Here is a 15,471-nt window from a genome sequence, read left to right as displayed (position 1 = left end):
TGGAGGCCACTTAATGCGATTCTAGCTTCAGTACCCTTGAAGGCAGGTCTGTAAGCGTTCACAGGTTAGCCCCGATTTCCGCAGAGCAGCTGTGATTCAGTAACCATAGTCTCTCATTTAGTTGACAATAACTTCAGTGTCTGCTTGCCTGCCTACATCCTCTCCCTTAGCCATTCTCAGTATTAGCAATTGGTGATTGTTCTAGACTCCACATATCCATGTTTATGGTCCTTATGTGTTCTGTGTCTGTACACCTCTGACCTGTCATGAAGGATCTTGGCTCAAGTATATACATGTTAACCAAATCCATACCCTAAACCTTAATTAAGTACAGTGGTTTTCAAATTTGTTAATGGTAGAACCAGATTGCAAAAGGGAGAACACAACTGTAATGTTCCATTATCTACAACAGATAAGAGCAGTCCATTTATTTCTAGTTGAAGCAGAGTTAGGGTCCCAGGCCCATTGTTTCACCTCCACCCTACTCTTGTCACCCTTCCTAAGGCACTTCCACAAAACTCTTAAGTTATCAAGACACTGGTAAAAAAGTTATCTTTAAAAAAGAGTATATAGAGTAGGCAATGTGATCTGCGGTCTATAGGTATATGCTGTCACGAGTGTATATGTACTTATGAAATGACTTGAAAGCAATATATATTTGAATAGTAAAAAGAGTGGGAAGCAGGATATTTCTAATACGCCAAGCAGAACCTTTCATCACAAGACAAATTTCCTACAACCTCAGTTGTTTCCGGTTGCTTCATCTGCAAACTTGGTCAATAACTATTTCAGAACAGAAATCTGCTCCAGGTGATGTATATATGTATACCTTTTCCAGATCACTAACCTTTGACTCTAGATGTACCTCAGCCAAAGAGATATTCTCCTGAAGTAAATGTTTTTGGTGAAATAAATCACTTTCTGAGTGCCTCATGGTTTCAAAGTTATTACCAATAATAAAATTTTGATACTAAGCAAAATGGAATTATTTTTTGCCAACCTCTTCCTTGGCCCTTGATTGGTCATTAGATGCCAGTCATTGTGAAAACATTCTGTGCAAGAACCTGGGACACATAGTGGGCAGTGTCTAAGGGTATTGATCAAGGTGAGTTTTATAATCCTACTGTTTTTGTTTCAATTCTGTCACTGCCTTCTTCACTCCCCTATTGGGTTTTCACACCATCTTTTTCTTTTCCAAATTTAGTCCCTCACTTTTTTTTGTCAGTAACTTTGAAAATGGTTTTTCATTACTGTAGTTGACATACAATGTTACTACTTTCAGGTGTACAACATAGTGATTTAACGGTTCTATATATTATGCAGTGCTCACCTCCATAGGTGTAGTTACCATCTGTTTAGATATCCCATCCCTTCTTTACTCCTCTTGCCCTTTGGCAAGCAAAATTATTTCCTTTCTTTTAAGGAGGAAGCCATTAGTCCTGTTTAATTCCACATTCTCTTGAATGACACCATTATTTGTATTACTGAATTGCCCAAGCCTGAAACGTAGTAATTATCTTGATGCCTTCCTCTCCCTTAGCAATTTAATCTGTCAACAATTTCTATTTTACCTCATAAGATCTCTTGAGTTTGTCTGTTTCCCCACATTTTAGTTTAAGCACCTCTTTTGTAGCCCTGTAGGAGCTTCTTACCTTGCATATGTTTTGGCCCCTCTCCCGTCTGTCCATACTGCAGGCAGAGTTAACATTTAGAAAAATGCAAGTTTTTTTTTTTTTTTTTTTTTCCCCTGCTGAGGTTAGATATATTTATCTGGAACACGTTTGTTACATAATACAGTAAACAGACAATAATTTAGTTAACTAATCTTTAGGAAACGACTCCATAAGCTTATAGAAGGAAATACTAGGAAATTTGGTTCAGATTATCATGTTACTTCATAATTCATTAGTAAGAAAATATTTTTTTCATAATTCAGAGTTTTAAAAAATTAATTTACAATACCAAAATAATGTTAGCACAATATTTTGGTTTGCTAAAGACCAGGGTTAAATTTTTTCAGGAATAGAATTTAGTGATTCATCTCTTATATATTACACTCAGTGCTCATCCCAACAAGTGCCCTCCTTAATGCCCCTCACCCATTTAGCCTATCCCTCCACCCAACACCTGCCAGCAACCCTCAGTTTGTTCTCTGTACTTGAGTCTTTTATGGTTTATCTCCCTCTCTGTTTTTATATTATTTTTGCTTCCTTATGTCCATCTCTTTTGTATCTTAAATTCCACATATGAGTGAAATCAAATTTGTCTTTCTCTAATTTCACTTAGCATAATACACTCTAGCTCCATCCATGTTGTTGCAGATGGCAAGATTTTCTTCTTTTTGGTCATTGAGTAATATCCCACTGTATATATATACACCACATCTTCTTTATCCATTCATCTGTCGATGGACATCTGGGCTTTTTCCATACTTTAGTTGTTGTCAAGAGTGCTGCTATAAACATTGGAGTGCATGTGCCCCTTCGACTCAGCACTCCTGTATTCTTTGGATAAATACCTAGTAGTGCGATTGCTGGGTCGTAGGGTAGTTCTATTTTTAATTTTTTGAGGAACCGCCATACTGTTTTCCAGAGTGGCTGCACCAGTTTGCATTCCCACCAACAGTGCAAAAGGGTTCCCCTTTCTCTGCATCCTCGTGAACATCTGTCGTCTGAGTTAATTTTAGCCATTCTGACCGGTGTGAGGGGGTATCTCACGGTGGTTTTGATTTGTATTTCCCTGATGATGAGTGATGTTGAGCCTTTTTCATGTGTCTGTTAGCCACCTGGATGTCTTCTTCGGAAAAGTGTCTATTCATGTCTTTTGTCCATTTCTTCACTGGATTGTTTGGTTTTTGGGTGTTGAGTTTGATAAGTTCTTTATAGGTTTGGATACTAACCCTTTATCTGATATGTCATTTGCAAATATCTTCTCCCATTCCATCAGTTGCCTTTTAGTTTTGCTGATTGTTTCCTTCACCGTGCAGAAGCTTTCTATCTTGATGTGGTCCCAATAATTCATTTTTGCCTTTGTTTCCCTCACCTCCAAAGACGTGTGGAGTAAGAAGTTGCTGCAGCTGAGGTCAGAGAAGTTGTCTGTTTTCTCCTCGAGGATTTTGATGGTTTCCTGTGTTACAGTTAGGTCTTTCATCCATTTTGAGTTTATTTTTGTGTATGGGGTAAGAAAGTGGTCCAAGTTCATTTTTCTGCATGTCACTGTCCAGTTTTCCCTATGTCATTTGCTGAAGAGACTATCTTTTTTCCATTGGATATTCTTTCTTGCTTTGTCAAAGATTAGTTGGCCCACATTTGTGGGTCCATTTCTGGGTTCTCAATTCTGTTCCATTAATCTGTGTGTTTGCTTTTGTGCCAATACCATACTGTCTTGATTAGAGCTTTGTAATACAGCTTGAAATCTGGAATTGTGATGCCTCCAGCTTTGGTTTTCTTTTTCAGGATTGCTTTGGCAATTCAGGGTCTTTTCTGGTTCCATACAAATTTTAGGATTGTTTGCTCTAACTCTGTGAAGAATGCTGGTGTTATTTTGGTAGGGATTGCATTGAACATATAGATTGTCTTGGGTAGATAGATATTATAGACATAGATATATAAATATATAGATATATTATCCACTTGCTTAGAAGCCTTCAGTGCTGTTTTAATCGGGTTGCGGCTCTTAGTTCTCATGGGTAAACTAGGAAATTTCTTTTCCTTCAAGTATGTCCTCACATAGAAAATAGACTTAGCAAATATGAATAATAAGACAAAAACAACTCTCAGACCCTGTGTGGAGGAAAACACTTTCCAAAGCAAAGTGTTCTAGCCCACAACATGGCCAACTGCAGCTCTGGACAGAGGGGATGTTGGATGGGTTCTGGCATAATGGGTCCCCAGTCAAGGGGTCCCAGAGTGTGATCCTATTATGTCAGACTGCTCCAGAACGTCTTTCATTTAGTCCTTTTCATAGAGATTGCATAGGATGATCAACTGCACTGAAGGAGTTTAATTTGAATCAAAGGCAGCAATGGGATCAAAGTAGAGCCTCCTAACATGTGCATGGGAGGGGAGCAGTGAGGGACATGGTTCCATGTACCTCAAGGAACTGCTCCCCTAGGGACGACAGGCAAGACCTGTGGTAGCTCTCTCTGATGAGAGGCAGGGTGCGAGAGTTGACAGCTTAAGGTTTTGTAATAGCTGATGCAGGAAAAGAGGAACCTCGCTGCCTAAGGAAGTGGTTAATAGACAGCTACAAGTATAGTCTACAGAATAGACGCTATTCTGGTTGCAAAGCAGGAAATGACTCCGGAGACTGAGTATTTCAAGGAAAATATCAAGGAGATGACTTCCGATATCCCTCCAGAAGAGGCAAGAAGTAGTGGAGCGAGGTAGGGTGTGGCAAAGAAAGGTACTCAATACTTGGTTCACCAGTGGTGCTGTAGGACACAGCTGCTGAGCAAAGGCAGAGGTTTTGGTTTCTTCTCTTCCATTTGGGGCTGGCTGGTCGTGCCCTTGAGAGTGAGAGTGTGAAGAACAACTTTTCCCTCTGGAAGGTGCTGAAGGAGCAGAACTGAGCGGACAATCTAAACGGTTAGGGAGCTGCTGGCGGATGGGGCGGAGTTAGATAGGGAGAGGAGGGACTTCCGGTGCGCCCCTCGGCCCAGTTTCCGGTGTCCAGCGGCCGCTTGCCTGGCGCCCTGGGCTGGTCTCGAGGACGCTGCGGACGGCGAGGCTGTGCTGACTTTCCTGGTAGCGGGGCCTTTGGTGAGGACGGCGTGCGGAGCAGGGGTGAGGAGCCGCTCTGGGACGAGCGACCACTCACCCATATGGAGGCTGCATTTCTTTATGAGAGGGCTCGGGGATACACCGGTTGCGTCCCTAGACCACCCCCTCTTGGGCCGCGGACCAACCCACGCGCGCACTCAGTGAGGACGGCCCCACCCCTCCGGGTGGGGGCGGCACCGCGCATGCGCGCAGCACTGTTCTTTGAGTTTAGGCCGGGCCCCGGGGGCGTGGGGCAGTCCGTCGCCCTGGGACACATCGCGAGTCAGGTGTGGTAGTCATTCTTCAGAATGTGCCCCTGGACTGTATTTTGAAGCTGGCGTCCCTGTGGGTCAGTCTGGCCAGGTCCTGGAGTTTGCACTGGGCCAGAGTGCAGTGGCCAGTCTTGGGGCCCTTTCCCACTCAGGGGATGGAATCGCAGTTGTTAGTGCTGATAGACCTTTGTTTTTGGAATCCTTCCAGTTAGTGACCAGCATGCATGAGTTAATTCACAGGTCTGTATTGAGCGATGAGTAGTGCAGCGGAAAAGGAACACAGCCCCTTTCTTCACGGAGCTTAACAGTTGGCACCGAGCAGGAAGGAGCACGCTGGGAGGTCCTGGCCCAGCCCTGGGAGAGGAGTTGGACTCTGGAATGCCAGAGGAAAGAATGCTAATCTGAAACCTATGTACCGCAGGAGTTGGCCAGGGAAAAGGAGGACGTAGGTGATGGCCAGGGGTGGTAGAAGTCAGGGAACAAAAGTGGTTCCAGACAAAAGTCCAGCGATGAGGGAGGCAAATGTAGGCCTTGGGGCCGACCTGATTGCCGTGGAACTTTGGTGTGGGAGTAGACAAGTTGGAGAGGTAAACCAGGGCTCTGCACACCCGTGTTCATTGTTCAGACTTCATCCTGAGGACAGTGCAGATCAACTGGAAGATTAAGTGGATAGTGACTATTTAATAGTATCATTTTTTGAGTGCATGCAGTGGTTCTAGACTTTTCTACCGGAAGTACATTGGGAAGAAAAGAGAATTTGTATTCTCGGGGGGGGGGGGGGGGGGGGCTGACGGGTCTAGGAGGCGTATATTGAAAAGCCACAACCTCCCAGGAGAAAATTGTTTATTGAAGTCTGGTTTAAATATTTACACAAGATTTGAATGGCATACCAAAGTATGTACTTGGCTTGGTATAAAATGTTTTCCCAAATGCTCAAGTTATTCTAATGCTTTACAACCTTGCATCATATCATACTACTATTTTTGTAGTTCTTGATAATCCATCATGTACCCTCCCCCAGATACATAACCCAGCCTTTCCATGTGGGGAACACTGGTCACAATACATGTATTACTTTCTTTAATCATCCTATCAACCGTTACAGGTGGGTGTAATCTTTCTACTTAAGCAGTGATAGAAACTGAGGCTGAGAGGTTAAGAAAATTGCCCAAGTTCACACAGCTGGTGAGCTGCTATTCAAACATTCACTGCACTGCTTCGCTTCAGGGAATGGATTTGGGGTGGAAATAAGATTTGAAGCAGAGACGGCATCTAGGAAGTTGTTGAAATAGGCTAGGTGAGAGGCGATTTCAAAACGAAGATCGTTTTAGCAATGATGAAGGAAAGCGAGTGGGTTCAAAGAAGGTAGAACTGACATGGTTTGGCATTTGACTGGATGGGAGCAAGGAGTGAGAGAGCCTGGTGGCCGCATCAGGGTTGCTGGGGTTGCCATTCACTCACTCACAAGAATTGCAGGGAAAAGAGCAGCTTTGAGGGTAACGAGGGCTTGTTAGATTGAGATGCGCCGCGATATTCAAGGGGGGCGGTCCTTCTGAAGTGTCTTGCAGAGTTCCTTTTGGCACGAGAGAGAATTTACTTTTCTTCTTCGCATTGAATATATGCCATTCGGTCTCAGTTGTTGATGACTTCCTAAGGTATGCTGCATATATAACCTGTTCAAACTATGGGAGATGGTGGGATATGGCCCCAAGATAAACAAAAAAACATGGGACTACTTGTGAAGCCTCTACAGTTCTTTTGGAAGCGACACATTTATTTTACGATTATATTTTAGCAAACACTACCTCATAGTTCAAGTAACAAGTATGACGAAGTTTCAGACAAGATCATGGCAGAAGTGGTCAAGGCCTATACCAGGGTGAACTGAGCTGGAATATTTTGAGGTTTGAGTGGGTCACCTCAGCGTTTTTCTTTGAGGCCCCAGGCAATCATTGTCAAATACGTAATGCTCCAGAGAGAGCATTTTAGAGTTTATAAGGTATGTTCTGTGGAACTGATGAAAGCGAAAACATAGGCTTTTTAAATGCTGTGGTTAACATTAAGCCTATGTGGATGCTTCTATAAGGATTAAAATGATCGGTATTTATTATGACCATTTGCTGGCTCTAGTTGTACAGGTTTGTTTGTTTTTTTTAACAATACAATCTTTTGTTGTTTATCTAGCCTTGTTTATATTTTTTTCCATAATCTCCTTCAGAGTTAACATTTTTTATTAAGTATTACATGTCTCCCATAAAAGGTGAGTTTTGAGAAGCAATTTTAGGTTCCTCTGTGTATAAAAAAGCGAATGTTTTGTCTTCATTTTGTGTAGCCTTACCTTTTGTGCTGCAGTGTATTTGAAATTAAAGAATCCTTTTAACTGTTACTCATCCAAACAGAGTAGGAACAATCCGGTCTTTTGATTGGCAGTTTGCCCTGGCAGGTAGGTAATAGTGGATGCTATTGTTGATGTAATCCTCCATTTTAGGTCACAATCGAGTTCAGAAGTAGAATAATGTATAAGACTGTTATAAAAAGACAAATTACAGATAATGTTGATTAGCCAGAACTCTTAATGTCTTTTTTTTTTTTTTTTTTTTTTTTTTTTTTTTTGTCTCTGTGCACCTTTTTTCGCCCCAGAGATAACTTTTTAAAAGACAGAACCAGGGATTTGTTTAAAATCAAAATAGTTTGTGGATGAGGGTTGTTATGCTGAGTGTATTAATAATTGTCTGGACTAATTTAGTTGTTTACAGCTGTATTAAATACCTAAGGAATGATTGATTAACTATAAACAGGCTGTTTTTATTGTGAAATATGTCCACACAAGAGTCTGTCAAACATACACGTAAGTTTTAAAGAGTTCTAATAAAATTAAAAACACCCACATACTCACCATCTAGGTCAAGAAGACTCTAGAGGCTCCCTTTGTGCTCCTAGTTTGCAGCTCCTCTCTGTCCCCTGAAGAAATCACTCTCCGGATTCTTGTGATAATCATTCCTTTGCTTCTCTTTACACCTTTGTATGCATACCTATTTCTGAATGCTAAAATATGAAACCATACTGAAGATATTCTTCCGTGACTTGCTTCTTGCACTCTAGTAAATTTCTGAGAGTTCTCTAGGATGATTCGCATAACTGTAGTTTTTTCATTTCCAGCGCTTGTATTCTGGGTATGAATATACCACTCTTTCTTTGCCCATTCTGCTATTGATAGACATTTGAATTGTTTGTTTCCAGTTTCTGGCTCCTAACAAACAGTGCTGCTATGGACATTTTTGTTCAAGCCTAATGGTACAGAAGGAAAGAATCTTTCCAGGATATAATACCTGGGAGTGGAATTGTTGGGTGGTAGAGTATGGTGATTCCAAACTGGTTTCCAAAATGATTATACTGGTTTATTGGCTCACTAGCAGCATATGGGAGTTCCTGTTGAAAATCTTTTCGTATCTTCAGACTTTTAAACCTTGCCAATCTCTTGTTTGCAGTGATCTCATTCTGCTTTAAATTTGTATTTCCCTGATTACTAATGAGGTTTGAACATCTTCATTTGTTTGCTATTCAGATTTGCTCTTTTGTAAAGGATATATTGAGATTCTATGCCATTTTTCTACTAGGTTGTTTGTCTTAATACTTAAAGGTTATATTTCCTGGATTCTGGTTCTTTTTCACATGTGTCGGAAATTTGTTTTTCACTCACTCTGTATATTATTACTCTCTTTCCAGTACTTTTAAAAATTCTCTCTTCCAGTAATTGAATTTATCTGCCTTTTCCTTTATGGTCTGTGCTTTTTATATCTTAAAAAAGCCCTTCCTATCCTCAAGTCATGAAGATATTCTCCTATCTAAACGTTTCACAGTTTTGCCTTTAACATGTGGTTGTTTAATCTACCTGGGAAAAAATTGTGTGTGATGTAATATGGGAGTGCAATTTAATTTTTTCTCCTGTGGTTATTCAGTTTTCTAATACCTCATTCTTTCTTCACTAATCTGAAATTACCTCTTTTGTATCAGGTTTCTACATATGGAGTGGGGAATCTTTTCCTGTTCCAGTGATCAGTTTGTTTCATTATGTGCTAATACCACAAGATCTTAGTTAATTACAAGACCACATTAATCAAATCCAGATATTAGGTAAAGCAGGGTCCCACCCTCTTTTCCTTCTTCAGTCTTGGCTGAAGTATCTTGACTATCTTTGGCCATTCGCACTGATGTATAGCTTTGAGAACCAGCTTATCAAGTTCCACAAAACACCTTTTGAGATAATGATTCGAATTGCACTGAGTCTATAGATCATTATAGGGAAAACTGACCTCTTTACAACATTGGGTGTTCTAATCCATGAAAATGGTGTCTCTGTATGTTTAGGTCTTCTTTGTGTCTTTCATTGAAGTTTTAAAATTTTGCCATAAGAAAGTTGACATCTTTGGTTAGACTTTTCCTGGTAACCTAATATTTTATGCTACTATTGCAAGTAACATTTTTAAATCAGTTTTCTAATTATTCGTTGGTGACATAGAAATGATAATGATTTTTAATATTAATTGCTGTACTTTCCTACTGTTTTAAAATCTTGAATTTTTATGTATAGAATCATATCTGAATAATAATAGTTTGCTCTTTTCCAATTCTTATACCTTGTTTTTCTTGCTTTAACTGCTCTATCTAGGGTATTATTTACACTGTTAAATGGAAGTGGTGGTTATTCCTTGTGTTATTCCTATCTCAAAGAAAATGTTTCCGGTGTGTTACTGGTGAGTCTAAAGTTGGCTATAGGCTTTTTGTGGATAGTCTTTACCAGCTAAAAGAAGTTCCCTTCCATTTTTATGTTGCTTAGAGTATTTTAGTGTGTATAGATACTGAATGTTATCAAATGCTTTTTCTGCAAGAAGTGACATGATCAAACATCATTTTACTTCTGTCGTCTATTAACGTGGTAAACAACAGGAATCAGTTTTCTAATTTAAACCAAGCCAGTAGTAGGATAAACCCAACTTAGTCGTGAGGTGTTTTATACATTACTATGTTGACAGTTACTTTCAGCACATTGAAAATCTTATTCTAATGTGTTTTGGCTGGCATTGTGTCAAGTGTGAAGTCAGCTGTCAGTCTGCTGCACCTTTGAAAGTAATGTGTCTTTTCCCTTGGCTGCCTTCAACATCCTTTCTTTGCCTTCAGTGTACACGGTTTAGGTATGGACTTCTTTGTATTTAGTTTGCAGGAATGCTTTGGGCTTTCTGAATCTGTACATTGGTAGTTCTTCGTGGTTTTTTGCACAGATTTTCAATCTTGGCTTTTATTCTTTAAACACATAGGCATATCCAGTAACTGATAATTACATTATCACAGGAGTCCTTGTACGACTGCTCTGTGCATTGTTGTTTCTGGACGTTCTTCCTTCTGGTCCTTGTTTCTGTAGGCAACTTGCTCATTATGCTTAGAATTTTATTTTATTTTATTTTATTTATGGGATTTCTCTGTTGTTTGGGCTGAAAGTAATATTTGGGGAGGTTTTGCATTTGCTTCAGCCAGGCACCTGCTAGTCAAGGTCATCCTAATTAAAATCTTGAAGGTTCTCTGAGGACTTGTCTTTAGATAATGTCTGTAGGCTGGGTCCAGGGCTGGTTGATGGTCCAGGGCTGGCTGTAGCACTTTCTTCCTTTCACTCTCTGGGCCAAGTTTCATAGCAGCTGATATTCTTGTAGCTGACTGAGACGATGTGGGGTGGAGTGCCAGTGATGGTTTACTTCTGGTTCATCCTTATAGTGAAGACTCTGCTTTTAGATTGAGAGGGTCTATCTCTTCAGGTGGGTTCTGAGTTTTATCTTTTATACCCTGAAGGAGCCAAGGGAGGAGGAAATCAAGGTAGCCTAGTGTGGGCAGATGCTCTAGGGCCAAAATGGTGTTTTGCTCACCTTCTGGTTTCTTGCTTTTATTTAGATCTGAGAATTCCTTATTTTCTTCTTTGCTTCTTGAAGCTTGTATACACACACACATATATATACATACATGTATACACTCTTGAACAACACGGATTTGACTGTGCTGGTCTACTTATATGGGGATTTTTTTCAATAAATACAGTATAATAATGGAAAAGTATTTTCTATATGACTTTCTTTTTTTAAATTTTTTAAATGTTTATTTTTGAGAGAGAGAGCATGCACACACATGTGTGTGAGCAGAATGGGAGAGCAGAGAAAGAAGAGAGAATCTTAAGCAGGCTCCACACTCAGCATGGAGCCTGACATGGGCACAATCTCACAAACCGTGAGATCGTGATCTGAGCTGAAATCAAGAGTCAGATGCTTAACCGACTGACCCACCCAGTCACCCCCCCTTTTGATTTTTCTTAATAACATTTTCTTTTCTCTAGTTTACTTTATTGTAAAAATATAGCATATAATACATACAACATACAAAATGTGTATTAGTCAATTTTTATGTTGTCAGTAAGGCTTCCAGTTGACAGTAGGCTATTAGTAGTTAAGTTTGGGGGGAGTCAAAAATTATACCTGTATTTCTGACTGTGCAGGAGTCAGCATCCCTAACCCCCAGGTTTTTCAAGGGTTGTGTGTGTATATTTTAATCTAGTATTGTTAGGTTTCATTTGGAGTGTTGCCAGCTGTGTTATTGGAAACCCAAGTCCAACAATATTTTTTTCTAAATAAGCATACCAGAGTTTATTCATCCACAAATATGTATTTACTTTTCAAAGTAGGCAACGTGGGGGACTACCAAGTTTCTGCCATTGTTCAAGATATATTTGGAACTCTTTTTTTTTTTTTTTTTTTTTTTTTTGGAATTGGTTTCAGAGCCAGTAGCATATTCTTTTAAATATCTTTATTGGCTACATTCTTTAAAGATGAAACTTGGGCTTACCATAGAATTCAGCATCACACTCCTAGGTATTTATTTACCTAAATGAATTGGAAACTTACATTAACACAAAAACCTGTGCCTGAGTGTTTATAACTGCTGTATTCATGATCACTGAAAACCTGAAATAGCGAGGTGGAATTCAGGAGGAGAATGGATAAGTTGTGGTATATTCACATTATGGGATGCTATTCAGCAATGAGGAATAAACTGTATTGATCCTGGCAAAGGCATGGATGGATCTGAAATGCATTTTGCTAAGTAAAAGAAACCCACCCCAAAAGGCTGCATATTATATGATTGTATTTATATGACATTCTGAAAAAGACAGAACCACAGAAAACATTAGTGGTTGCCAGGAGTTAGTGGAGGGGAGAACAGTTGACTACAAAGGGGATCCACAGGGAATTTTTAGGGTGATATCTTTGATACTTGTTTGCATGTGTGAAATATTATATTATTGTTTTATTATAAAAACAAAAAATGGAAGAAAAAATGAATACACTTAAGAAAACTAAAAATGAAGTCCCATCCTCTTTTCTTTAGCTTCCTCTTTTTTATTTTTTTAAGTTTTTTAAATTTATTTTGAGAGAGAGCATGAGCAGGGATGGGGCAGAGAAAGATGAAGAGAGAATCCCAAGCAGGCCCCGTGCTGCCAGCGCACAACCTCACATGGGGCTCGAACCTAAGAATCATGAGCTGAGCCGAAACCAAGAGTCAGACACTCAGCTAACTGAGCCACCCAGGTGCCCCTCTACTCTGTTATTTTTGAACCATGCATCTCTTTCATGCTCCTCTGTATAAATGATGTAGCTCATAATAAACAAATTAAAGGGGAAAATACACAAAAGGAAAGTTGGATGTGGTTAAGGTAAGGAAAACATCCCCTGACTAAAATTACTAAACTAACTTGAAATTTCCTCTTCAGTAATCTGTAAATACTGGTAGCTCCTTGACCACATAGGCCGTATCGAATATAATGGTGGAGATGGGCGATTAGAACATTTTCATTGTATATAACAAAAGATGAGAAAGATTTTGCCAATAATTTAGGGCTTCCATCCACTCATTCTCAGAATACATTTGCTCATATTTAAAAATAAATGAATGAATTGTTCCACCAAAAAGTTAATGTAAGAAATCTGAAAGTAAATGGTAACTTCTCTTTTAGCATTCCCCTTCCTATGGTTTTAATTCAAGATTAAAAAAAAACAAAAACAAAAAACCTAACCATTGTAAAAGTCTATGGACCAAATTTTGGATTTTTGATTTTTAAAAACACATTTTCTTCCAGAAGAGCAGCAGCGTAACACTAAGCAGTATCTTTCTGGATATAAATGATATTTTTGAAGACTTACCAGTTTTTAATTGTCCATTGTTTCCTAAACTGTATTTTTAATTTCATTTGCTCTCTCCTAGGGAATGAAAGATGGCAGCACGCCGTGCGTTAAAAGCTGTTTTGGTGGATCTCAATGGCACACTTCACATTGAAGATGCAGCTGTGCCAGGCGCACAGGAAGCTCTTAAAAGGCAAGCTATTCTCCAGGTTCAGCTGACAAATATGTTTGTAAGTGCCATTTTACCAAGGCAGATCATTAGCTAAATGGATGGCCTTAAGATGGCACTTTCCCAGCTTACCAGATTTACAGGAACTGCCTTGGGTTTAGCTAGAAGATGTATGCACTGTAATAGCCTCCAAACGCTTGTGTTCTAAACCTTTATTAGGTTTGGCCTTTCAATCTAGTCTTTTTGTTCTTTGTGTATGTGTGGCTTTATCTAAGTCAGTAATGTAAATTTGGGAATGAAAACTCAAGATTCTAAATAATCTGGAATAAATAGCATTGGAAAAATCACAAATGAATTCTGGAATCACAAAGTGAAACACACACACATACACAGAGGTGTAGTTCTGCCCTCTCCCCCTTCACCCAAGACCTTGCATTGAGTGTGCAGCTCACCAAGTAACATTTAGTTAAGAGACTTGAAGTTTTTTTTTTATTTTATTATTATTATTATTTTTTACCATTTACTTATTTTTGAGAGAGAGACAGAGACAGAGCACGAGCAGGAGAGGGCAGAGAGAAAGGGAGACACAGAATCTGAAGCAGGCTCCAGGCTCTGAGCTATCAGCACAGAGCCCAACGCGGGGCTCGAACCCACGGACTGTGAGATCATGACCTGAGCTGAAGTCGGACACTTAACCGACTGAGCTACCCAGTGCCCTGAGACTTGAAGTTTTATATTTATTTCCATCAACTAATTTAATGCTTTCGAAGGTTAGAGACTATCTTCTATTTCTGATGTATCAACCACAGTATTTAACACAAGTCTACATACAAGTTGAGGCTATGGTAAAAGCTTGTTAGAGTGAACTGAATGTGAATGTTTGCTTCTGAGTTCTGAAAAAAAATACTCCGCCATATGACAGAGCTAATAATGCTAAGTACCTTCCTTTTAAAATAATTTAGGGAAGTTTTCAAAAATCAGCAATACTTAGCATGTGGTGCTTATCATTTTCCAACCTTAAAATATTCAAGAATGTGCTGTTATTCAGAAAACCTAGTGACTAGTGTCACAGTGCCAGGTATTAGAGCAAAAGATTGACACGGATTTTGTGTTCTCAAGGAGCTTATTTTCCATCTGGGGAAACACCAGACATGAAGAGCCTGGTATAATCTGCTAGGGTTCAGTTGGAATCTATCAGTTTAGTTAAAGTCATGATGTTCATTATACATGGACAACATGATCAAAGCCAAGAGCTTTTACTGCCATAATGATGAGCTTTCTACTCTGGATTGAAAGCAAAATCTTTTTCTTTCTGGTGAACAATGAGTGACATCTCTAAGTAGCTCATAAACTGTGAGCCTGCCAGTCTGGGGGGACAGGAGCCTACAAGTTGTTCTCTTACTGGCACTAGGGGGTTTCCATCCCAAAGAAATCACTATACTGTGTCACTTCTGGTTTTGGTTTCTTCCTTCCTCCCTCCCTCCCTCCCTCCCTCCCTCCTTTCCTCTCCCTCCTTTTTTTCTTTTCTTTCTCTTTTTTCTTTCTTTCTTTCTTTCTTTCTTTCTTTCTTTCTTTCTTTCTTTCTTTCAATTTTAGAGAGAAAGAGAAGGTGAGCTGGGGAGAGAGGCAGAGGGAGAGAGAGAATCCCAAGCAGGCTCCATGTTTGGTCCCATGACCCTGGGATCATGACCTGAGCCGAAATCAAGAGTCAGGCACTCAACTGACTGAACCACCTAGACACCCCTGGTTTTGGTTTCTATGGAAACAAACAGACTAAGGGAAGTTGAGGGACTAGTAAAAAGAAAAGTTTTTTAAAAATCCTCATTAAAAGTGATGTGGTAATTTCACAACTTGAACTTGTTCATTTTTAATTATGTTAATAATAGTTGTGTTGAAGTAATCAGTTTCTTTTGAGAGATAAATTTAATATGTTTTTCAGAAGAGCTATCACACAGATATTATACAGTTAATCATGATTACAGTGAACCATTTAATCATGCAGATTTATTTAATGTTCTTTGGGTGAATACTTAAAAGGATTTTTTCTGACTTAT

General features: G+C 39.4%; 1 protein-coding gene across 6 annotated transcripts in view; it reads left to right on the top strand.

Annotated features, from left to right (window-relative positions):
* Positions 1–4,360: 4,360 nt before the first annotated feature.
* HDHD2 (haloacid dehalogenase like hydrolase domain containing 2) overlaps positions 4,361–15,471 on the top strand; it is a 37,432-nt gene continuing 26,321 nt past the window's right edge. Inside the window, exons 1-2 of one of the 6 annotated variants that reach the window (XM_081790821.1) lie at positions 4,361–4,384; positions 13,331–13,441. In XM_081790821.1, the coding sequence (XP_081646947.1) occupies positions 13,341–13,441 (101 nt within the window). In that variant the 5' untranslated portion in view covers positions 4,361–4,384; positions 13,331–13,340. The other 5 variants (XM_081790816.1, XM_060613777.3, XM_081790818.1 and 2 more) reach the window with 5 other exon arrangements.

This window comes from Panthera onca, chromosome D3 (genome assembly GCF_046562875.1).
Source record: "Panthera onca isolate mPanOnc1 chromosome D3, mPanOnc1 haplotype 2, whole genome shotgun sequence".
NCBI classification, from domain to species: Eukaryota; Metazoa; Chordata; class Mammalia; order Carnivora; family Felidae; genus Panthera; species Panthera onca.
Note: the sequence above shows the minus strand (reverse complement) of the source record. Positions and strands in the feature narration are given on the sequence as shown.